The sequence below is a fragment of the Polypterus senegalus genome, chromosome 12, assembly GCF_016835505.1.
Source record: "Polypterus senegalus isolate Bchr_013 chromosome 12, ASM1683550v1, whole genome shotgun sequence".
Lineage (NCBI taxonomy): Eukaryota > Metazoa > Chordata > Cladistia > Polypteriformes > Polypteridae > Polypterus > Polypterus senegalus.
Window position 1 is genome coordinate 32,086,687 of NC_053165.1, and position 24,053 is coordinate 32,110,739.

At 42.9% G+C, this 24,053-nt stretch overlaps 1 protein-coding gene across 1 annotated transcript in view; it reads left to right on the forward strand.

The window, feature by feature from the left end:
• Positions 1–23,121, forward strand: part of nova2 (NOVA alternative splicing regulator 2) — a 47,689-nt gene extending 24,568 nt beyond the window's left edge. Inside the window, exons 3-4 of the mRNA XM_039770742.1 lie at positions 6,981–7,147; positions 17,121–23,121. Of these exons, the coding sequence (XP_039626676.1) occupies positions 6,981–7,147; positions 17,121–18,140 (1,187 nt within the window). The 3' untranslated portion in view covers positions 18,141–23,121. The remainder of the gene's footprint in view (positions 1–6,980; positions 7,148–17,120) is intronic.
• Positions 23,122–24,053: the final 932 nt, after the last annotated feature.

Sequence of the window (24,053 nt, forward strand, 5' to 3'; positions counted from 1 at the left end):
GCTCATCAGTTTCGCAATATTAATAGCCTGGCGCTCCATAGCATCGCTCACAAAAGTAAAAGTCTATTGATTTTCCACTACAGCTAACGATATTAAATGTGCTTGAACTAATGAATTGATGAGCAACCCCCCAGCTCCCGTAGACCCAGAGAATGTACAGATGAGGCAGGTTAGAGACTTCCAGCCTCAAGGTTTAGGAAAATGTGGAAAAAGCAATAGAGACTTAGTTGAATCTCACCACTCCTGTCCTGGTTGGTTGTGGACCCTGAATCCTGGATCCCTGTTTGACTGTATACTGCAGTTTCCATCTATAAATCACACATTTATAGATTATTTTACTAATATTTTTACTTTCATCATGTAAAGCATTTACTGCATTACCTTAAAATTCATCTACCATGTATCAACCCATTTGTAAATTGTGCCCAGATCATTCTACAGCAGTTTGTTCATTTACGTGTTTTCTTCTAATCTGCCCTAATCTAATCTGCAGGCGTAGTGGAGGCTCTGAGGCTAGGGATCTGCACCCACAATAGGAAGGTTACTGGTTTGATTCCCATAAACGCCAGAAGTGACTCGGCTCCGTTTGGCCCTTGAGCAACACCCTTAGCCTGCAATTCCTTTGTCCTGGGTATGACGTTAACATGCATTCAACCTGGCAAGCAGGTCCTCCAACTTGCAGTGAAAACTTGGAAGTTGGTGGCAGGATTGGCACTCCAGCCACTGTAAAAAACCACACACTGTTCCAGTGTGGTGCTGAGGTGTCACTCGTTGCACGGCTGCACTGGGTGGATCTTTGTGTGCTGGGTGTAGAAACGTGCTGTAATCGGCACTTGCTCCCAACCTCTCTCTCTGCCTAGTTTGGTGTGAAATTAACATTTACATTTTGTTGCCTTTATGGTTGTATTTTAATTATGTATAAAATTTTAAAAGAGAAAGAGCAGCTTGGACATTTCCTAGCGCTGGACTTGTGACTGCAGACACCCACCTTAAAGGTGAAATCCCTTGACAGCAATTTCCCCAGACCCAATGCCTGATCTGAAAAGGATACCCTCAGGTCCAAAGCACTGGTCCCTAGATTTCATAGACTCGCCCTTTGAATCTTAGCACTCGTTCCCTAGCTATTAAAATGAGGATCTGGCCATTCAGATCTTGGGAGGATTTCTGTGATCCCCACAATTAGAATTATGTGGCACTACAGTAGATTCAGAAAGAATTCAGATCCCGTCACTTTCTGCACATTTTATTGTGTTGTACATTTAATTTTAGACAGATAAATGTGCCATTTTTACCCATCAGTCTACACTTAATAACCCATAATGATAAAATGAAAGCAGGTTTTCAGAAAGCTTTGAAAATGTATTCAAAATCAAAAAATGAAATCTCTCTTTTATATACATGTTCAGTCTGTTAATTCTGTGCTTCGTAGAAACTATTTGTCAACAATTACAGCATCAGTTCTTCTTGGGTAAGTCTCTGCAAGTTTTGCATGGCTGGATTTGGGCAGTTTATCCAGTTCTTGTTGACCTCTCCACACCTGTTCTATGGGGTTTAAGTCTAGACGTCGGCTGGGCCACTCAAGGACTGTCAGAGACTTGTTCTAATGCCATTCCAAGTGCTTTCCCGGCCTTATGCTTGGGGTCAATGTAGTGCTAATAGGTGAAGCATTGCCCAAGTCTGAGGTTGTGTGCAAGCTGGACCAGGTTTTCTTCAAGAACCTCTCTGTATTTGGATACATTCCCACAATTCTGACCAGTCTCCCTGCTCCTGTGGCTGGGAAGCACCCCATAGCATAATACTGCCACCACCATACAGGGATGGTATTAGGCAGGTGATAAGCAGTGCCTGGTCTTTGCCAGATATAGTCCTTGTAATTCTGCCCAAAGACTTCAGTTTTTGTCTTATCAAACCAGTGAATTGTTCCTAAAGCTCTCAGAATCCTTTAAATGCTGTTTGGTAAACTCCAAGTGAGCTGTCATATGCCTTTTACTCAAGCGTGGCCGATGTCAGAAAAGAGTACTTTTAAACCACTGTTAGAGTATTGAGTTCTTGGTCACCTCCAACTCTAAGAAGAATAATGGTGGTTCCATACATCTTCCATTTAACAATTATTGAGGCCACTGTGATTTTTGGAACACTCAAAGCTTTAGAAATGGTTTTGTCACCTTGCCCTGATGATGTATATACATAATGCAAAGTTGACAGACTAACTCTCTCTGTCACTCACTAATCATGAACACATTATTTCCCAGTAGGCCTCTGCTAAGGAAGGACATTTCAATACATCAATATTTAAGAATAAATCCCAAATAGTAATAATAACAAAAAACTCAAAAATGCGTTGACTAATTTGATTGAAGTTTGGAGTTGTTATAGAAAAAAGACATTTAGCTGATGTTTTTTTTATTTGTCGATATATTTGTTATTTGTTGATATTTACTGATATTATACTAACGAACATGCTCTTTGCTGTGCTAACAGTAGGCTTTATGTAAACGAAGGATGGAGCAGAAATGATTCATAGGCCACATGAAAAGCACTGCTAATCAATAGTTTGGATGGTTGACTAAAGAAGGAGCTGTGTCTTTGACAAGATGAATGAGATGTGATCACGCTTGATGTGTATGGTGGGGTATGAAATGGAAGGAGAAGGTTTGATGAAGCTCAGTGAAGATGCAAAGCTTAATGATCAGCAAACGCACTATAAAGCTACAGTGAGTGTACCAGGCATTATGGTTCTGAGCATAGGTATTGCTTTTCTGGAAGTGAAAAGGGAAGGAGAGAGAAGTAGACACGGAAGTGGTGTACTCAGATCCAAAACTGGCCAGGACGAATGATGAAAGTCCCCCATGAGCTACTCTGTTGTAATTTACATTAGTCCGTTCGCATCTACAGACTTTGAAAGGGGACCCCCACCCTATTCTCTGAAATCATTTACATTTACATGTGAGTCTATTTACTTTGAATGGAGATGCCGCATCCCTCCTGTGCCCTCCAATATTCTTTACATATACATTTGCATCTGAGGATTTTAACTGATGAAGAACACAAAATGGCATACTTGAGTGAACAACAAACAAAATGAAAATTAGAAACATTATCAGTAATGATAATAATATACAGTAATCCCTCGCTATATCGCGCTTCGACTTTCGCGGCTTCACTCTATCGCGGATTTTAAATGTAAGAACATCTAAATATACATCACAGATTTTTTGCTGGTTCGCGGCTTTCTGTGGACAATGGGTCTTTTAATTTATGGTACATGCTTCCTCAGTTTGTTTGCCCAGTTGATTTCATACAAGGGACGCTATTGGCGGATGGCTTAGAAGCTACCCAATCAGAGCATGTATTACATATTAACTAAAACTCCTCAATGATATAAGATATGCTTCCCGCGGTGCTTGATTGTTTGCTTCTCTCTATCTCTCTCACTCTCTCTGCCTGACGGAGGGGGTGTGAGCAGAGGGGCTCCTTGCACAGAGGCTGTTTGCCTAGAAGATACGGACGCTCCTCTACAAAATGCTGCTTTATCGCGGTGCTTCTGCATACTTAAAAGTACGTATTGATTTTTTGATTGTTTGCTTTTCTTAGCGAGCGCTCTCTCTGACATTCTCTGCTCCTGACCGCACTTCTTTGAAGAGAAGAAGTGAGAAAGATCTGCCATCTCAGTCTTGTCATGGAGCACAGTTTAAACTTTTGACTAAAGGGTGTTATTTCATGTCTAGAGGGCTCTAATAATGTTAACAGGGTGGGAGAGTGTATAAGGGCTTAAAATATATAAAAATAACCATACAAACATATGGTTTCTACTTCGCGGATTTTCATCTATCGCGGGGGGGTCTGGAACGCAACCCCCGCGATCGAGGAGGGATTACTGTATACTCAACTTTCACATTATTCTAACTCACTGTTTCAATTCAAGTGAATCCACTTTCCTTTAATATTACATTTTGTAATGACCATCAATAAAAGCCAAGTCACTTAGAAAAGCAGGAATGTTTTACTCATGAACAATTGTGTATAGCATGTCCAAGAGTAAGCAGCTCCAGTGACCTAAAAATATTATTATTACTTATTATTAGACTGGTACCTTTTTTCAAGGTAACTTACAAGATTTGGGATACAATGGGTTAACTCTTTTTGTTTTTCCAGTTGGAGTACAGGCAGGAGAAGTCAGTTGCTCATTGTCATACAGTGTCAGTACAAGGATTAGAACCCAGAACCTCAAGGTTTGAAGTTCTAGTTCCAAAGCTTTAACCACTACAAGACACTGCATGTCAATAATATTAAACCTTGGTAAATAAAAAAAAAAAACTACACATATTTCATATAGATAATATAGTTACCTAGTACCTCTGATATATCCAATTAACTGAGGGCACCATAACTGACACCCACTGTCTTACAAAATCTCAAGGGCCAAGCTGGGTAACACAGCTAGTCTTATCTTCGTATATAATACACTACCATGGCTGTCCGTTTGTCTGTCCAGGATTTTAAATCACCTGTAGCTCGCAAACTATTTGACCTATTGACCTGAAATTTGGTACACATATACTACGTGATGTCTACTATCCACTTTCTAGGTGATGATTGATCTCCAAGGTTATTCCTCTTTTTATTTTATTTTATTTTATTGTAGAATCAACTCTTGGCAGCGGCCACATGTGTACAGTCGCCGTTCTCACCCCTACCACCTTCACTGTCACTTCCCCTACCACTTCATATCTTAAATCATTCTTGAGGCAGGTTGAAGACTTAAGTGAAAAATTAACAAAAACATACTAAGTAATTGCAACACAAACACTAACTTAATCAGTTTTAACGCGAAAAGATGCCGACGAAAGAAGAGAAGAATCGAGCCGCTAGAGTGGAGAAAAGAAGAGCTGCTCAGCAAGCATCAAGCGCATCAACCTCTGAGCAAACAAATGTTAAACGTACAGAGAAAGAGGATGAAAACTATGAATGCTCAAGTCAAGTGTATTCACTGCATGTTATCGTGCAGGGCACCATTACTGATCCTTATATAAAGGAGAAATTTCAATTTTTGAGTTTTAAACAGTTTGCAAAACATTCTGAAAATGTGTTTTTATTTTGCAGTAATGGCTTATTGAGTGTAGGGTAAAGGGCAAAAATATCAAATTTGTACATTTAAAATAAAATCTACAACAAATAATGAATGCAGAAAATGAAGTTGTCTGAATACGTTCTAAATCTACTGTAACTCTAACATGTTAGATAACCCACCCTGTGGTCCAAAGCAGTGATCCCGAGATGTAATAGACTCAACCTATGATTGCTAGCAGAAGTACCCTAGCAGTTATAGTGAAGCGCCAGACACTACCCTTGGCATTTTGGGCTAATACTCTGTGATCCCCAGAAGTAGAATTTATATCAATGGCATTAACCCTAAGATGACAGAAACTCACATTGTGGCTCAAAGCACTGATGCCTAGATGTCATAGAGTCATCTGTTGATTTATAGCACTGGCTCCCTAGCTGCTATGGTGAGAAATAGAACTTGGATCAATGGCATTATCCCTAAGATGATAGAAACTCACCCTGTGGTCCAAAGCACTGATCTTGAGATGTCATGGACTCACACTTTTAGCGCGGTTTCCCTATCTATTATGGTGGGGCACTAGGCACTAACCTTAGGATCTCAGAGACTTACTCTGTGATCCCCAGAAATATAATTTATATCAAGGGCATTAACCATAAGATAGTAGAAACTCACCCTGTAGTCCACAGCCCCAAGCTTAAGCTTTGGCATGTATTGTGTGCAGCCATCATTTCTAGAGTCATCTCAGTCTTTACTGAGGAAAATGCAAAATTAGCACGTTTCACTGTATATACAGCAGATTTGTTAACCTGCTAGAAGGGTCAGTGTTAAATTACATGTTTTTGTTGACTTTTTATTCTTTCTTTCATGTGTTCATAATAATCCCTTTCCTAATTTTCCACATTTTATATTTTCCACACACCCATGAGTTGACTTCATATTAGTAAAATCTTCCTAGAAGTACATCAGTTATTTTAAGTTTCTACATTTTCCCTAATTTTGGGTAATATAAAATATTTATTTTATCATTCCAGACCTTATAACATTTCAGATTATATGTTTATGAGAGAGAATGCCTGATAAACATTTAATCAGGGCTTTGGCCTAGCAATATGTTCTAACAGCACTCATGAAGACCCTGCAGCAGGTTGTATACGTGTAGACAAACAAAAAAAAATGCCATGATTTTCCACCTGCTTCTTATAAAACACTGACTGGGAGCAAGAATTTCTTCTCGTCCAACCTCTGCAATGCCAGTTTGTGATTGAGACCCTGACCATACTTAGTCCCTAATGTACCTTTTTATTTCCTCATATCATATGTCAAAATTATCTGTCATGTTGTTGGGGAGTTTAGGAAGGTTTTGTATGTGGTAAGGGCTTGTCTTTGAGATGTTTTTAAGCTTTCTTCATTAATGTTTGTATGGCACCTAGCACCAAGGGCAGCACATGATCTAAAAGTATGGACTGTTATATGAAAACCCTTTATAAGGAGACAACTATCTGTTGGATTACCTTGATGAACATAACTAGACACCACAATTTTTCATCACATATGCCTGACTTTATCTAAACCTGAAGGCAGGGTATCAGTCTATGAGCAGTATGTGGCACAATTTTGCCTTTCTAGCAGCTTGATCACTCTGCTTGAGCACCAGCTCCGATATCTGTTGTCCTTATCTGTTATCCCAGTTTCTCTCTAGCAGGGCAGAACTCATTTGTGGTCAAGGCATAACAAGTAAGTTGTCTATGTATCCAAAACAGGGACTTTTATTTTCTTGCCATTTCTTCCTTTTTTTATGAAATTATCTTATTTTTGGTGTTCAGGCTATGGGTAAACATCACACCAAAAGTCTACTGCTTTGATGAGTGCTACCCATTGTCGATGGTAAAAGTCTCTGCCTTTCTCTCTGCAGGAACAACGGAGCGGGTATGTCTTATCCAGGGAACAGTGGAAGCTCTCAACAATGTCCACAACTTCATTGCAGAAAAAGTGCGCGAGATGCCCCAGAGTGCACAGAAAACTGAGCCAGTCAGCATCCTGCAGCCACAAACCACAGTCAACCCCGACCGCATCAAACAGGTAAGTTTAATTTTACAGAGGGACACTGATGCAGGGAGAGAAGAATAGTTATGGGTAACCTAGAGGTATATTTTTAACGAAAACAGAGGAGTGAGTGGCTTTTGTGGAGAGAAATGTAGACATCTTCCACCTTTCAAAAGATCATTTTGATTTGTTTATATCTGGCTTCTGTTGTTAATGTCCCATGACAAACGAGCCCTGAGGATGCACAATTGCAGTCTATGGAGGGCCGCCAACTGCGTGTTGCTTGGCGGAGTACAACCAGTGACAGGTGAGAGGTCACAGTCAGAATGTCTTCATGTGTCTTCAGTGGTGTGCTCCCCCACTCTTATGTGGGCCAGCGCTGCCCCGTTTGCGATCCCCAGGGGGCAATGGTGAGGCTCAATTAGACAATTAAATGATTTCGCTTCCCTGCCCTGTCGGAGATCATCACCACTGGCCAGAAGCTGATTACACTTCATTGATCAGGACTTAATGTCTGCACTGCCACAGCTCATTTCTCACTGGCATTGGCATTTATTTGTTTTAGTACTTAATGGAAACGTCATAAGAAGTCAACACATCATTTCTTCTTTTAGATTTGCATCTGAAAATCTGAAATCGATTAATTTTTATACTTTATATACTTTTTATATTTTAAAGTAAAGTAAAAAAAAATGGAGCTCAGTGCCCCCGCCCCAGTAATCCTCATTAGGACAGCTGTTTTTGCCTTATATTCAGGCAAGCTTTGCCCTGGAGACTACTCACCACAGTTCATTTTTCCCCACCAAGACAAGCTTACCCACCAACCTGTCTAGAAAGCAATTTGTGGCAGCCCACCACCCCCATAATATGTGTCCTCTTAGAAAACAAGTAGTTTCTCATTCACTGTCCACCTGGTCAAAGGTAAAACCTTCCCCATTGCCAGCTTGCCTCAGGGGAGACATCATTTTGCCAGGATTCTATGACTAATTGACATTCCTATTAATGTCTTCACTTTAATTTAGCACCCTTTGAACACATTGGCAAGGTCACATTTTTTACAGCATCAAAATTGATCTGTAATCTCTTTGAATAGAGTGACATAATTTGGTTCCCTATAACCTTTGTCCCATCAAAAACCCCGGCTCAGCATCCTGTTGTTCCTGCTCGTGTAGGAAACAGCTCTGAAGCTGGAAGCCACCAGGCTTCTCCTTGCTGAGCAGGGAAGGAGGTGTGGCAGCAAATACGGGAAGGCCCAAAACACACCTCCATCCCAAGTGAACCAATGTATCAGTAGAGAACAGAGGCATGGGTGGGTTCCCTCCTCCCTTCTTCTTTTTCCCCTGGGACTCAGCAGCCAGCAGTAATATTGTATGTCTTTTACTGTAGTCATCCATCAATTTACAAGTAAAGGTCACCTTGCTGCACAGGCAGCGTATTGATCCAGTCTGAAAAACCTGAAGGGAAGTAATGCAGCTTAAAGAGTATGTGCAATAGTTTATTTCAGTAATTAAGGTGAAAAATAATATTAATGTTGTATAATTTTTGGAAACCTTTGTCTGGCTCAGATGATGCCAGCATATCAGTGAGGATACCTTTTCTTTGATTTTGGGGTTCACAGAGAAATCCAGAGAACCTCAGAATCCAGAACCTCAGTGGACCCTAATGCCCAGACCCTAATGATACACGTAACATAACATTCTTATACCCTGTTAATCTGTTTTAGAGAGATGTAGTATCAGAGCCTAATCAAGCACTGTACTGTACAAGGCATGAACCAATTTATATATAAAAATGGTTAAAGGTTATTAGTATACTTTAAAAGAAAAGTAGATATATGACACAACTTTTTGGTTGTAAAGCCGTTAAAAAAAGCAGGTAAAATGTGTTGGAGGAGAAGGAAGGAATAAAGCAAAGGCAGATGAAAAGAGAAAAGGTGACAGCAGATATGAAAAAGCTGCCATTAGAGAAGATGAAGGGAGAGATTAAAAAATTAATCAGTCATTAAGACCTTGAGAAATATGTAATCCCAGTGTGATGAGGCTCATAAGGGTCCATTTTTAAAATAAACAGTGTGCTCAGGCTCAGTGGGTGTGGGTGCGTGCAGCAGCTTAGCTGTGTGTCCCTTGGGTGTTTAAATTGGCCCATTCGCATTCACATGAAGATGTGATCGGTTTGGCCAGTTTCCCCATTGACACTACTTGGGGCATAATTAAGAAATTTGCACCTGCAATAGTTTAGAAGGAGCCTGAGGTGGTTAGACCGGGAGAAGAGACTGGAAGAACTAGCGAAGGTTATCATGATTAAGAACTACTAAAGCTAGCTGAATGGAGAAATGAAATATAGGGAAGGGAGACACAGAAAGGAAAGGAGCTGCGCTGTGAATGTGAAGAAGAGAGTCCTCATAGAGAACAGGGTCGATCCTATCCCGCTGCAGCTAGGGGTGGGGGAGGCACTAAGGGCTTCAAATCATTCTGCGGGTACCAACAAGAGGTGGCAGAAGGTGAGTACAACAGTTTGAGCTCAGTGACAAAGGGCATGCCTTAAGATTGGTAGGAGGATGGATGCTGTGCTCATTAGAGGGAGAATTGTGGATAGCTGCAACCAAATGTGAGGGCAAGGATGGGGTTGGCAGAGTGAACTTCGAGTTGCTAGAATGACTCTTTGGTAAAGGGGTGAGATATGACATGAAGCTCTGTCAATGAATGAGTTAGGTGGTGGATGGAAGGAGATCAAAGGAGGGTTAGGAAAAGAGGCTTCTGTAGAAGGATCAGTCTGCAAAATTTAGAAATATTGTTTAATGACCTGAGGGGGAGATAAGAATGTTGGGCTGGAATGGGCAGACCAGTGGCATGCAGGTTTCATTATTTGGGTTGCACTTAGACTTGATATTACAAGGTCTACCCTGGCTTGATTGAGGGCCTTGTCCACAATATGAGAAGTATTTCTTCTATCAATGAGGAAACTCCTCATTCTGAAGGCTTCATAATAGAAGAGCAGAGTCAGTGGAGTCTAAGGAACTATGAAAGAGGTAGATAGTTTTAAGTATGCTAGGGATGGAAGGAGTTGTAGAGAAGGTGGAAAGCTGATAGAAAGACTATTATCTAAAAATCATAGAATTTTGGTAGAAACATTGACTGTAAACCTGGATGATGCATGGAAATTAGTAAAATCATTAATAAAATCCTGTAGCTGGCTCATGGAACAAGAGGCAGCACTAACACAATCATTGATATATCATTTGTACTGGTCTGGTGCAAAGTCTAGGTAGGAAGAAAAGAAATGCTCATCTACCCAGCCTGATTAAAATATTGGCATAACTAGGTGGTCCCAAGATGGTATTGAGGTTAAGAACCAGTTATGCCAGTCTGATAAACCAGCTTATGACAGGATGCCAGTCCACTGCAGGTTTATGGTAGTGTTAAGGTCAATTTAGAGTTTCCATTTAACCTAAGAGCCATGTCTGTGGGGTGGGGTAGAAAATCTATACAGATTTGATAGACATTTGCAAGCAGCCAGTATGCCAGATCTAGGTGACAGCAGCATTACTCACTGTGCCACCCTAACTCTGAAATTTGGATTCAAAAATCTTTTGTAAGATCCTTGCAGTCTAGTGCAACTGATGTTGACCTTCCAGCTTTTAGACTCTGGTAGCTCTGGGACACTCACTGTATTTTATGATGTCAGCTACTACTGTTGACCCCAGATGTCTTCATCAGACTCTACAGTGTTGCTTATTGTTACATTTTCCAGTGACCTCTACTTCCTGCTATATCTGGGCATTTTTGTTGTTCCTAAGCTGATAGTGTTGTAATTTGAAACATTTTCATCATCCTTGGCATCTTGTGGTATCTTTTTCTTTACAATTGTTCCTTGTCTTGTCTATTTGGATCTTCCTTGGAAGACTTGGTTTTCTTTCACTTTAGCATGGCTTGGACTAGAATGGTTCTGGGAATTGAAGTATGAATGCAGTATTAACTAGAAGAAATGGGTATCATAAAGTCCATCTGTGCAAGGATTGAGCTGTGTGCAAAGCACAGAGATATCCTGAGGTGTGCAGGAAAAGAATGTGCCGATCACAAAGAGCTGTTGTCAAGTGGAGGTCTGTCTGCAGCTGGAAGGAAGTCAGGCCTGTAGCTGTTTATCTGGGAGGATTTATTTCCTGTGAGAAAGAGGAAAACACAAAAGATAAATCAGTCTTCCATTGAGGGGTATGGTAAGCTCTGTAGGACCTAGTGAGAGGGTGGGGTTGGCCACGTGGGGGCTTTTTTATGGATTATTTCAGTTGTGCAAAAGCAGGTCACTGATGGAAAACCTCTGTCTCTTATTTCCTGTAATGGAAATCATCAGTGGGGAAGCTGGACCCTCCTGTGTAAACAGTCCTCCAGGATGATGTTTCATTAGTAAAGCTGCCCCACCCTTTTAGGATATTTATAGTATCAGTGTACACCACACCTTAAAAATAGTAGCATCCCTCTTCCTCTTGGGCTGTTAATCCAGAATGGGTTTTAGATAATATTGAAAATAAACTATAGATATCACACTAATTTCTGTTCTAAACACCATAGTGCAGGTAGAGACTTGGATGATATGAAATAGGAGAACAACACAGAAAGAAGGGTTGGGGCACCAGGGGTGACCCCGTTTAAAGTCCCAAAAATGTTGGAAAAATAAATGGTTTTCAAATGAAAAAATTTCAGTGATGATGTGGTAAGGCTCTTCCTTAGACAGTACAGCTTTTCTGAGGACTTCTGTTATGGTCAAAAGCTAAATCTTGAATGACAAAGACTGGAGATGTCATGGGGTTTAACTAACGGAGAAAGTGGAAGTGATGGGACTTAAACTGTTTGACGAGGAAGTGATGTCAGCGGCCTTCCAGACAGTTGTCCATCTCTGTAAAGCAAACAGAAATTGGGTCAATGGTGCTATAACATCAAAATCCTTCCCCATATTTAAAGAGACGCCAGAGACTTGGCTCACCATTATACGTGTTGGCTGAAAGAATGACATGCAGGTTTTAAATTTTGCTGCAACCAAGGAAATGTTGAGGACACCAGTTCAGGCATGCAGTGGAACTCAGCAGTGGTCAGGAGATGATTTTAGAGAGGGGTTTCAAAGTGTTGGAGGCTTAGTGGCAGGCAAACCATCTTCCACCATTAAGTTTTGTGTGTGCTCCTTAGAAGTCTGGGCCAAGTGGCAACAGTATTAGTGCATCTGGGACTAAAAGTTTCTTGCTCTGTGGTGGAGGCTATCTAACAAACATGGTGTCTTGTTCTTTTATTATGCTGTGATGCACGTGGAACCACCACAAGCAACATATTGTATTTAATAGTATTTTCATGGTGTCTAGGCCCTGGAATATAATACGCCAAATGGAAAACATCACAATTTTGCATATTGTGTAATGTATTTCCTGATCAACAGTCATTAACATTGTTGCTTGTACTATGTCATGTCAATTGTTAACGCGCTCTTACATTTCAAACATTGGAAACTTTGAAAAGTGAGAGATGGTACGCAAATGTGTGACATTATGCTTTACAGTCCAGCTCCTTAACTTCTATGTCACGTTGTCTGCCTGAGTCCATAGTGTGTGGGTGGGAATGACAAGGCCATAGAAGTCAGCTGGTCTGTAGGATAAGAAGTAGGTGAGAATGAGAATGAAAGAGAAACGGAATAAAAAAGGTGACCAGAAGGGTAGTGGCAGAGTACTTATCAGCATAACAAGAAATGAGAGACAGCCTAAAGCTATGTGTTTGTTTAAGGCATTCAGATAAAAAGCAGGTCACTGCTTCAAGCTTCACTGCTACAAGTTATTTTATCTCCCCAAGTCCTAACAGTCGACAAATGTAACCTCTGTCGACCAACTTTGTAACAACAGTCATTGTTCTTTCTCCGATGATTAAAAAGAAAATCAGCCAACTTTCCTTTGTCTGAAAAAAATGAGTTTCTTCATTTCTCCATTTCGAGATTACAATCCTTCATATGGAAAAATATGTTTTTCTGTACTTTAGAGAGGACTTTGTAATCCTTTCCAGACTCTTCAGTAACATTTTAGATTTTTTTTGATCTGGATGTGATGGTTTATCACTTAAAAGACCAAACATCTGGCATCCGTCCCTGATGACCAGCTGATCATTTGCACAGGTTTTGGTTTACCTGATTCTAATTATTCTTTTAAGTGAAGTGATCGAAATGAGGGTGCACTTACTTTTTCCACACAGTCTTTGAGAATTGGGTATATTTGTTTAATAAAAGTTATTATGATAAAATTATCTGATGATATGTACTATTAGGATTTAATGATGACCGAGTGAAGGTCAATACATCTTAATGGCCATGCATTCTTGTTTAACTCCACTCTGTGTACATTTATTTCTTTTGAGTATTACCAGTTAAGGATGTTTTTATCCTTGTTATACCATTTTCTAAGCACGCGTAATCCTGAGCAGGGTCACAGGGGACTGGAGCCTATCTCAGCAAGCATAAGGCGCAAGGCAGTACATCTTTATTCCAATATAATTGTTACAAGAAATTTAACAAAGAAAAGAAGACCATTTAGTCCCTCAAGCTTGTTTGTTTTGCTGACAACTAAAGCTGATATCACATTAGGTGACTTCTATTTGTGGGGTATGTCAGACTTGCCAACTGCAGTTGCTGATCTCATTGCTCAGCCATGGCAGTTTAAATGAGTGGAAATCACTGAGCTTGTCAAATTTAACAACTACGTGCTAACCTTCCAGTTTTCTGCCATTTTGTTATGGTATATAAACTATGAGACATCAGACAGACAAATTTCTGTTTCTGTGGTCCAAAACACCTGCATACATTATTCCTCATTGGTGCATTCAGCTGTCATGGGCTCAGGACCCAGTCCTCTGAATAAAGACAGAATTTAATTTTATCTGGTCAAGTCATGGACTAGTTTGAGAAAGTCACTGGGTATGTCACATTACTTGACCAACTTTCACGGGGAGTATGCTATTGACTGCCTCCAACTCGCTAAGATTATGTAAATGAAGGCTATAACTGAAAACCTCTGAAAAGTCGTCTAATGTGACACAGCCTTAAGCTGTCCCACTTTCGCATCCAAAGGTTGTCAAGGTGTCTGCTTCAATTGTGCACTTTTCGTAGTTTATTCCAGACTCCCATAACTCTTTGCTTAAAAAGGTGCTTCCTGACTTCAGTCCCAAATGTGTTTCTCCTTTTATTTTTACTTATGTGATTTCGGTGTAGCCATTCTCAGCATGAGTCTCTTACAAACAGTGACATTGCTATCAATACAGTTGACACCAGCTAAAACTGCTGAAAATGGGGGATTACATTATCCCATACTTATGGTACCGTGGAGTTAGATTTTGTGTGAACTGTTGCATTTACTATCTTGCTTTGGCTCTACTTCAGTTTCCAACTGGAGGGTCTTCTCAAGCGCCACCTTTATTTGCTGCTAGACCTGGTATGGATATGTGCAAAATGGCCAGCAATCCCATCCACGGTGTGAATTAGCCTGGTGATGATTGCCCAGTTCAAAGGCTCTAGCACACCTACTCTTGTTTCACACAAAGTAAATACAGAAAAAGAATGGATGGATAACTTTTATTGATCAGAATTGTAGGTGGAGTAGTACAGGCCCATGGAGATACCTTTCTTCTTCTTTTTACTTTACTGAAACTAACAAGAGAGCTGTGTGTATTTATATACTACAACCCTCTTTGAAATCAGATCTAACTTATAATTATGACACCGTTCTGATTTGTCATTGTTTATGACTGAAAATGAAAGCAAACAAGAAGCTGGCACCCTGCAATGGACTGGTGCCCTCTCCAGGGATTGTTCCTGCTTTGCGCCCTATGCTTGCTAGAATTCACTCCACAACACCAATGACCCTGCTCAGGATTAACCAGGTTTAGAAAATGGCATGGTATGGTATAAGAAGTCAAGTTATACTATAGATTCTGGTGTATGAAGAAGAAGCCTAGAAGGGCTATGCTGATTTCCTCTAGGGCACCATCTTGGTCTACATATTGCAGGAATGGCATCATACATAATTCTAGAGAAGATCCAAAGAACATCTCCCTGACGTATTGAGGTGTGACTGGCAACAAAAGGGTAAAAGGGTTGAATCATTTCAGCCTAAAGTGTTCATAACTATGATGAGAAAAACATAAATTGATATCGGCAGTTTTTTTTAAATAATTTCTTCCACAAGGACATCCGTTGCTTAGCAGTAGAATTTACACAAATATTAAAAAATGTTTCCTCCTGCAGAGAATTGTTATCAAGTGGAACAAGGTGCATAACAGTGTGTTTCAAATTAACATCCTGGGGACCTTGAAATCCTGGCATAACATTAACATGGACTCACTAGATGAATAAGAATTGATGGGCTGCGTCATTCTGAATGAACTCTTAATGAACTCTTAAATCTTAAGTGATCACGACTGTTACATGCAAACATGGCAGAGATGTATAAGCTGGAGTGGAATGAGTGGCAGTACCTTAAAACAAGTCCCTTCTGTAGTGCAATGTAGTGATTAAGGCTTTGGACTTGAGACCCAGAGGTTGTAGGTTAAAATCCTACTACTGACGCTGAGTGACCCTGAAGTCACTTCACCTGGAAAAAACAAAAGAAATGGTGTCTCAAATATTGTGAGTCAGCCAAATAATAATAAGTAAATAATAAGCGGGGGGCATAGCTGATGTGAAGAAGACTGATGCAAGTGTGACCTTGGAAGGTGATCCCTGATTATTTATAAATGTGTCCAGCACTCTGGGGTTCTTAATGGAAGTACACCTCATCCATGGTTGATAGGCTGCATTACTTTGTACTGCATCAAGTAGAAAGAGATTGAATGAAACTGAATTGAATTCAACAGCATGTGTGATGAGCTTTATTACTGTAAATGTGCTCTGTGCTGCTCACTAAAAACTGTCTCAATATTTTTCTTACCTTAGCAGTTGACTGCTGGGCTTGTTCTTTATATTTGCTCATCTCCTGCATTTTCTCCCTTTTCCCCTCTCTATCATTTCATCCCATCTATCTTCCTTCTCCTCATTTCTCTCACTTCCCAGTCTCTTGTGCGCTCTTTTTTTCCCTTCCCCCTTCTTTCTTTAGTGGGGGATGTGTTGTCGCTTTGAGTCTCTTTTGAATGCTGAGGCTGCATTTCCATGGTAACACGGACCCCCGGGAGCGGGTGCTTTTATGGACGGCTCTTTTGTATCCAGTGATTCAGAGTGCACAGACGCGGCTGCCGCTGCTTCTTTTCTGGCGCTTAAACCCTGTATCGCACCTGCCATGAGGCGCTCCGCTCCTGCCCTCCTTTTAGATGGCACCAGATGCAGCCGTCTGCTTGGGGTCTCTGGAGGAAGTGTGGCTTGAACAGTGGGGACGGTCCACATCCTTCGGGGAAGATCACTAGATGTGCAGCTGCCTTTTTTTGAGGACTGGCAGTTGAGACATGAAGACAAGGCCTCACTTGGATGAGGGCTTCAAGCAGTAGACAGTGCCTAAAATAAAACATCCACCCTTCTCACCATACAGAGCACACGTGACTGGGCCATATTAACTCTTGTGTTCGGTACTAGAGTGTCAGGCTGTCAAATGCACAACCTTCTCCAAGTGAACTTGCTAATAATATCAAAGAGTTGCCTTCGTATTACATATTTCTTCCAAAATTCCAATTGCTCGGCAGCATGGGACATATTTTAGCCAAACCTAATGTCCCCTGGTTGGTCACCAGAGCCATGGTGGGTGGTGTTTTTACAAAATGGCTTTTCAAAGAAGTGGCATCTAGCTTGTCCAGCTTTCTGGGTTTCTTCCTAGGTGTAGCAGTTGACATCTGTTACCGATTTTGAGAGCTATATCTGCTAGTGAGCAGTTTGGATATGCAAGAAAAAATGAATTAATTTTCCTTTCTTGCTCCTATCTCATGTTCTCCTTCTCGTTGTCCTCACAGTGATAAACTTGGGCATCCAGCTACCAGATCTGACCCATGTTTTCTTCTTCCTGCAGGCTAAACTCATCGTTCCTAACAGCACTGCAGGTCTGATTATCGGCAAGGGTGGTGCCACAGTCAAGGCCATCATGGAGCAGTCTGGTGCATGGGTGCAGCTATCTCAGAAGCCTGAGGGCATCAATCTGCAGGAGAGAGTGGTCACCATCAGTGGAGAGCCTGAACAGAACCGAAAAGCTGTAGAGATCATTGTACAGAAGATCCAGGAGGACCCTCAGAGCAGCAGTTGTCTGAATATCAGCTACTCCAATATTTCCGGCCCTGTGGCCAATTCCAATCCCACCGGTTCCCCCTATGCCAACTCTGCTGAAGTGCTGCCTGCTGCTGCTGCCGCTGCCGCTACTGCTTCTAGCCTCCTAGGGCAGGCTAGTCTCGCTAGTGTGGGTGCTTTCCCTACAGCCATGTCCAGCTTTTCAGGGAATGATCTTCTGGCTATCACCTCAGCTCTCAACACTTTGGCAAGCTACGGATACAATACCAACTCTCTCGGCCTAGGCCTCAACCCGGCTGCTGCCTCTGGAGTTCTGGCTGCGGTGGCGGCAAGTGCCACCCCTGCGGCGGCTGCTGCAGCCAATCTTTTGGCATCTTACGCCAGCGATGCCTCTGCCAGTGCTGGACCACATGCAGGTGCTTTGGGCGGATTCACCCTGGGCTCTTTGGCAGCTGCCACTGGAGCGACCAATGGCTACCTCAGTGCCACCTCCCCCTTGATGACCAGCTCCCTCCTCGCTACAGAGAAGTTGGCAGAAGGGGCAAAAGATGTGGTAGAAATTGCTGTTCCAGAAAACCTGGTGGGTGCCATTCTGGGCAAAGGTGGGAAGACATTGGTGGAATATCAGGAGTTAACAGGAGCCCGCATTCAGATCTCCAAAAAGGGCGAGTTTATTCCTGGCACCCGGAACCGTAAAGTAACCATCACCGGTTCACCTGCTGCCACCCAAGCTGCTCAGTATCTCATCAGCCAGAGGATCACATATGAGCAGGGTGTGCGGGCCACAAACCCGCAAAAAGTAGGCTAAAGCCAGCAGTGCTGGGGTGGGGAATAAATAAGAAATGGAGGCTGACCAGCGGGCGGTTAGCCTCACACTTTAGTATTTTAATGAGCGGACGATCCCCTCAACAACCAAGGCAGGCAGCAAATGTCTATATGTACATAGGATTTTTACTCCACAGGCCCCCACCCCGAGCTCCGCCTCCAAGCTCGCCCTCATGTCCCAAGGACTGACTGGGCCCTCTTCTTTTGGACGTTGCCCCACCCCTCCTCTCTTCTGTAGCTTGCAGGATGTGGTGCCCCCTCCCACTGCTGAGTGCCAAGGGGCCCTGGATTCAGCACTTGTGCCTGCTCTTTTGTGCGACTCCCTACTGGTTTATGGAAATAGTTTTCCTGTAAGTCACTTTCACCTTCTGCTATTACAGGTGACATTCAGCCCCAACAGAGGGGTGTGGTGGCCGTCATGCGCTACCTCCAAAGGTTGGTCCTTCTCTCCACTGCTTGCACCATACACGTTCAAAGCTGCTTGCACTGAGCCACAAGTCCAAAATAGAACCCTGTGTTGACCCCAGCATGAGTCAGTTCTAACACATAACCATTGTTAGGGCATAATGTTGTGAACCACCTGTCCCTCCCTCTGTGCTTGAAGAGGCGTCATGTTCTGCCTACTTCTTCACATTGCACATACATAAGCTCAAAGCGTCCTTTCCAAAAAAAAGTCACAGTTCCTATGTCCCTGTTTGGCTGTCCTGTCTCATGACAGTGGGCCATGGTATTTTGGACAAAGTGCTGTCTTTGTATTGACAAGAGTAGGAGAGCCTAGACTCTTTGTATAGTGGGTCACCAGAGCCATGGTGGGTGCTGTGCTTACTAGGCAATGTATAGCCCCCTTGAAAATGCTGGGGTCACAGGGTATCTCACTCATCCGTCCATATTATGTATTCCAATTAGCTGCTTTGTTCTGACCCCATTTCAGCGTCTCCAATGGCTTCATGCTTCTCCTGTGGCAGTGATCCAGGAGCCAAGTGCAGCAGCAGCAGCAGCAGTGTAATCAGCTTTGAAATGTAGCAAGAGATGGGGAGGCAGTTGTGGGCTGAATTCGTACAATTCTGCCTGTCTGAACTGGTCACATCTGTTATATCCAGTTGTAGGCCGAATCTGCGTGGCAGAGGTTAGGTCCAAATTTGATCTTGAGCAGAACCAGGAATACTAAAATCCCAATTAAGACAGGACAGTGATATTTAGAATTAAACAAAACAGAAATGTACAGTATCCCTGGCCATAGTGCCATTTATACAACACTGTAATAGCTCACTGGGGGAAACAAAAACAAACAAACAAACAAAAGTCAGTATTGTGCAAGTTAAACTACATCGACGAAACGAGTCTTATACTTACAACCTCATTCTGGTTAAAGGAGGACTATCCATGGTTCATCCTTGCTAGGATGAGTCCATCAGGACTTATTCTACCTAAGGAGGATGTGATGGACCTTGCTTTGGCTAAACTGGGTGTAACTGGTCTCATCCTGACTAAATAATGTCCAAATAGCACCTTTAAAGCTTAACTGGGTCAAGCTAGCCAGGTCTGGTTTAGCTGGTATTTTACAGGCCTCTATGTGACTAAACTTTCTAAGGACTAAACTAACTCTAAGGAACTTATAACCTGAAAGTCTGACTGGCCATTTTGTAGTAAATCTAGATGGAACTGGTCTGGAACTTTGCAATACGGGTTAAACTGGCCATGTCCTGTCTTGAGGTCCTTCATTAATTGGAACACACTGGCTTAACCCTAAATATGATGGGTTTACAGCCACTTTGAAGCAATGTTGAATCTATAGTCAACCTGGCATTGCCTAAAATTAGTCCTCATCTTGACTAAGCAATCTTGGTCTTCAGCTTTAGCCCAGTTACCCGAAAACATATTAGGAGATTTTATGAGCAAAAGATACTTCATTTAATTCTATCAAAGAGAATTGTTTCTAAAGTGTAAGTGCATAGTTTACTAATTTGTAAATTCAGCTTCAGACCCTTAGTGGCATTTGCTGAAAGACCTGTGACCACCACATTTGGCCAAGGGGTCGCTTGGAGGAGGTGTTCTGACTAAGCTAAATTTGGACGTGAAATTTAAAAGGCTAGATTTAGCAGGGTACCCTGAATTAAACAAACGCATCAGGGCAAAGGATGTGCGTAGTAGAATAGTGTAGCAAATATCGGTCTGGCTTTGTAAAGGTCTCCAGGCCAAACTCGAAAGTATTTTTGAGAGGGACATAGCAATTAGCAGTGGCATCCCTGGAATATCTGGTCCGAGTCAAGATGAGCTTAGTTCGAGTGCCCAGGGAAAGCTGTAATCTTCAAAGTCAGGTTTAGCTAGCTGTTTTATCTCTGGCTAGCATCTCGGACATCACCACTCTTATTTAAAGTAAGAAGGCACCCATGCCAGTTCCCCTCGCTTTGTGAGCCTGGACGCAGTCCATGTTCACATTCACTATCGATGAGCCCCTGCTCCCAGGTGGATAACAGAGAAATGAGCAGAACAAGGATTGGGGGGAGGCATATAAAGGAGGTCCTGCAGGCAGAAGAAGCTGGGCGCTGTGATGGCCGCCACGCTGCTTTGTGTTGCTTATTAGAGACAAAAATAAAAATAATAATAATAATACAAAAAGAAATGTGAAACACTGGAAGCAATATGGCGGCACGTTGCACTGTGTGTCTCTGATGCCTCAGAGAAGGTTTACCGAAATGCTGCTACTCTTATGAGACATATCGGTCTTGCAAACCAGCAAGGTGGAAAAGAAAATATATTTAATAATAACAATAATAATAATAAAGTTGTGCCAAAACAGATTTCTGCAGCTTCTAAAGACATACCTGCGTTGTAAAATAATGTGAAAGTGCCAAATGAACAATATTTATAATTAAACTCTGCAGCTATTGGACAAAAAAGACTTTGTAAACTACAGAAGAATGCAGGAAGCTGGAGAGACGGAAAAAGCGAGAGCCTGGGCTGCTCGGCTCCGTCCCTCTGATGTAGCCTGGCATGCGTAGGGCGACGCACTTTTAGACTTTGGAACGTGTGTCTTGTGCAGCTCGCTGTTCTCTTTTTGCACGTCTGTATTGCATGTCGAGTGGGTGACAACCTGCAAGTGTCTCGTTATCTTTGCATGACAACGAAGGCAGAGCACTTTTAATGACTTTTTGTGCCCTCTTTCCCCCTACCCTGCATCATTTCCTTCAAGGCCAAAACGAGCTTTCGAGGTCCAAGGTGTCGCCCGCCGCACCTGCGCTAGTGTCTCTTTTAGAATTTGGGTGATGGGGGAAGGGGTGGTAGAGCTTTGGCTGAGGTACACATTAACCCCTCTCCCACCCACCACCACCACCACCACACGCGCCACCACTCCCCCATTCCTCTCTTCCCATCCACTCAGGGACGCTTGAGCAGGGTTTCATGTGGCTCTTTGAGGCATCTGCTTGATCCCGGTGTGTGTAGCCTGCGAGTCAGGTGCTGCCGAGAAAGTGTATCGGCAAGTGCGCAAAGGAATTCAGATGCATCTCCGTAGGAGGCCAGGCGGCTCAGCACTGCGCAGGTTCCCATCCAGCACCAGCAAAGTCAGGCTGCATCTGTCATGTCACGTTTCTTTTGGCTGCTCTTCCTAACCCTGAGCGATATAACAAGCCGCCATTCATGTGTATCTTGTTTACTCTCCTTGTGACGCCACCCTGCCTCACCACCACCCCCCCTCACCCCCTCCCCGCACAACCTTCCTTTCTCCTCTTCCTCCCAAGTGCCAAACTAAGCAGTACCATTTCAGACTTTTTGAGTTCTAGTGTGTGTCGGACATCCATTGGAAGCACCCATGAAGTCAGCATGTTCTCCATCACTCTGACTGAGACTCTCAGCTGGGGGGCAGGGGGGGGTGCCGTCCTCTCCCACCACCGCTTTTTTCTTTTCGGTGTCTTTTCATTTCTTCAACCTTCAGGACCTCCATTGATTGTGAGCTGTAAAATGTCAGGTGCATCTCAGGCTGCACCCCAATCTTCTCCATTTTCTTTCCATGGAATGTGTCGTTTAGCCAAAAGCAGGCTGGGAGGAGATCGGGCGCCCGCCAGGCAGCCAATCCAGCCAGCTTGTCTTCTGAACTTTTGAACTTTTCACCCCCTCATGAACTTTTCTCAGCCTTTCCACTTCTGTGTCCATCAAACCCTGTTTGGATTTTAACCTCCATTCCATATCAAAGCTTCTTTGAGACTGTGCAATTTTAATTTACTTTTATTTTACATTGGGACAACTCAGACAGAGAGAGAGACAGATATCTATTTAAAAAAAAAAAAGATAAATAAAGAGCCCACCAAACGGCCGACAGCTCCTGCCACCCTTTCATTATCTCCACTGTAAATATTTTCTGTTTTTGTTGAACTGTAAGAAGACGGTGTTAAAAAGAAAGGGGCCAGCAGCATAAAAGGGAAGGCCCTGCATTCCTTGACCCACCTAACTCCTAAGATATCCCCTCCCCGACCCTCCACGCCAGGCTCAGGTCTGCAGTTGCTGGCACCTCCTGAGCTGTGGCACCCAGACTGGTGAGCGCTGGCAGTAGGGAGGTGGGAGGAGGAGGAGGAGGAGGAGGGGGGGGGTTAAGGTGCATAAGCCTGAATTGCGCCTCTTCACCTGCAGCTCAGAGCTGCCGTGCCAAAATGAGAGCCACTGGGTGGGATGGCAGGTGCCTGAAGAGCCACTTCTTTTTATGCGCCTGGCCCCACTCCGTGACCTATTTATTTTAACATTATATAATATTAATAAAGAAAAAAAGGGAATGACTGGAAAGGTGAATTCTTGTTTTTGGACCCACTTCATTAACTTGAATATTTCAATGTTTCTGTAGCCTGTGTTTGTAAAGTAACTTGTGTTTTTGACCTGTGAATTCCCAGTGAAGTCGGCATTTTAGTGCTAATATATAAATATATATATTAACTCATTTTTTTTTAAAGTCATTATAAATGTTCATTACAGCATCACCTGTCTTCTGTTGTCTTTTTCTCCACCAATCACAACACTCGGCCTCATTCCGCTGCCGCCATCTGCTTGGGCTCGGGGAGGGGCGGGTGGGTGGGGAGACCTGGCCGCGGCCCGCTCCCCCCTCCCCGCCCCGCAGTCGCACAGCAATCGGAGCCGCCGCCACTCATATCTCGATGGAGCTCATTGTTTGATTTCAGTTGATATCTTGTCCATAACACACCCTCTCCCTCCACCCACCCCTCGCCCCACACCCCCTTGCACCTGTTTGTACTCCATCAATAACACGTGCTGCTAGGGGGCACCTATTAACACGGGACACACTCACATGCTTTCCCATAACTGCATGTACATCTTGGCTCTTCAGTCACACTGCAGCGATGCACCTGAGTCGCAAGCCTCTTTGGCAGGCCATTCCTGGGTGGAGCTGGGCAGTGCCACTTAAAGATAGGTTAGTGGGGATGGGCGACTAAAGAGAAGTTACTCCATGAGGCGCATGCACTGTATCTCCTGCCCAAAAAAAGAGCCCAAAAGCTACTCTAGCACCTAACAAGATGGCTCCCATCCTCAATTCTAAACCACCTTGGTGGAGCAAGATATTCATTGCAGCATTAGAACCACAGCAGGCACTCTGCCCTAACTTTGCACCTAAATAATAGCATGAAAGGTGGCGCCCACTGCTCTTGAGCAAGCTCCTGGGTAACTGCATCCATCAGATGGCAGTCCAAAAAAATATCTTGAGAATGCAATTCCAAAGCCACAGTGAGCACACATGCAGCTGTGGAAGCTCCACGGAAACATAGTAGAGTGAATCCATGTTAGGACGATGGCTGCAAGGCTGCTCTAGTGTCTGAGCTGGTGGATGCTTACTAACCTTGAAGTAGAACGGAACATCCTGGAGTCCAAACTCAACTGTTTCTAATCTTACTAA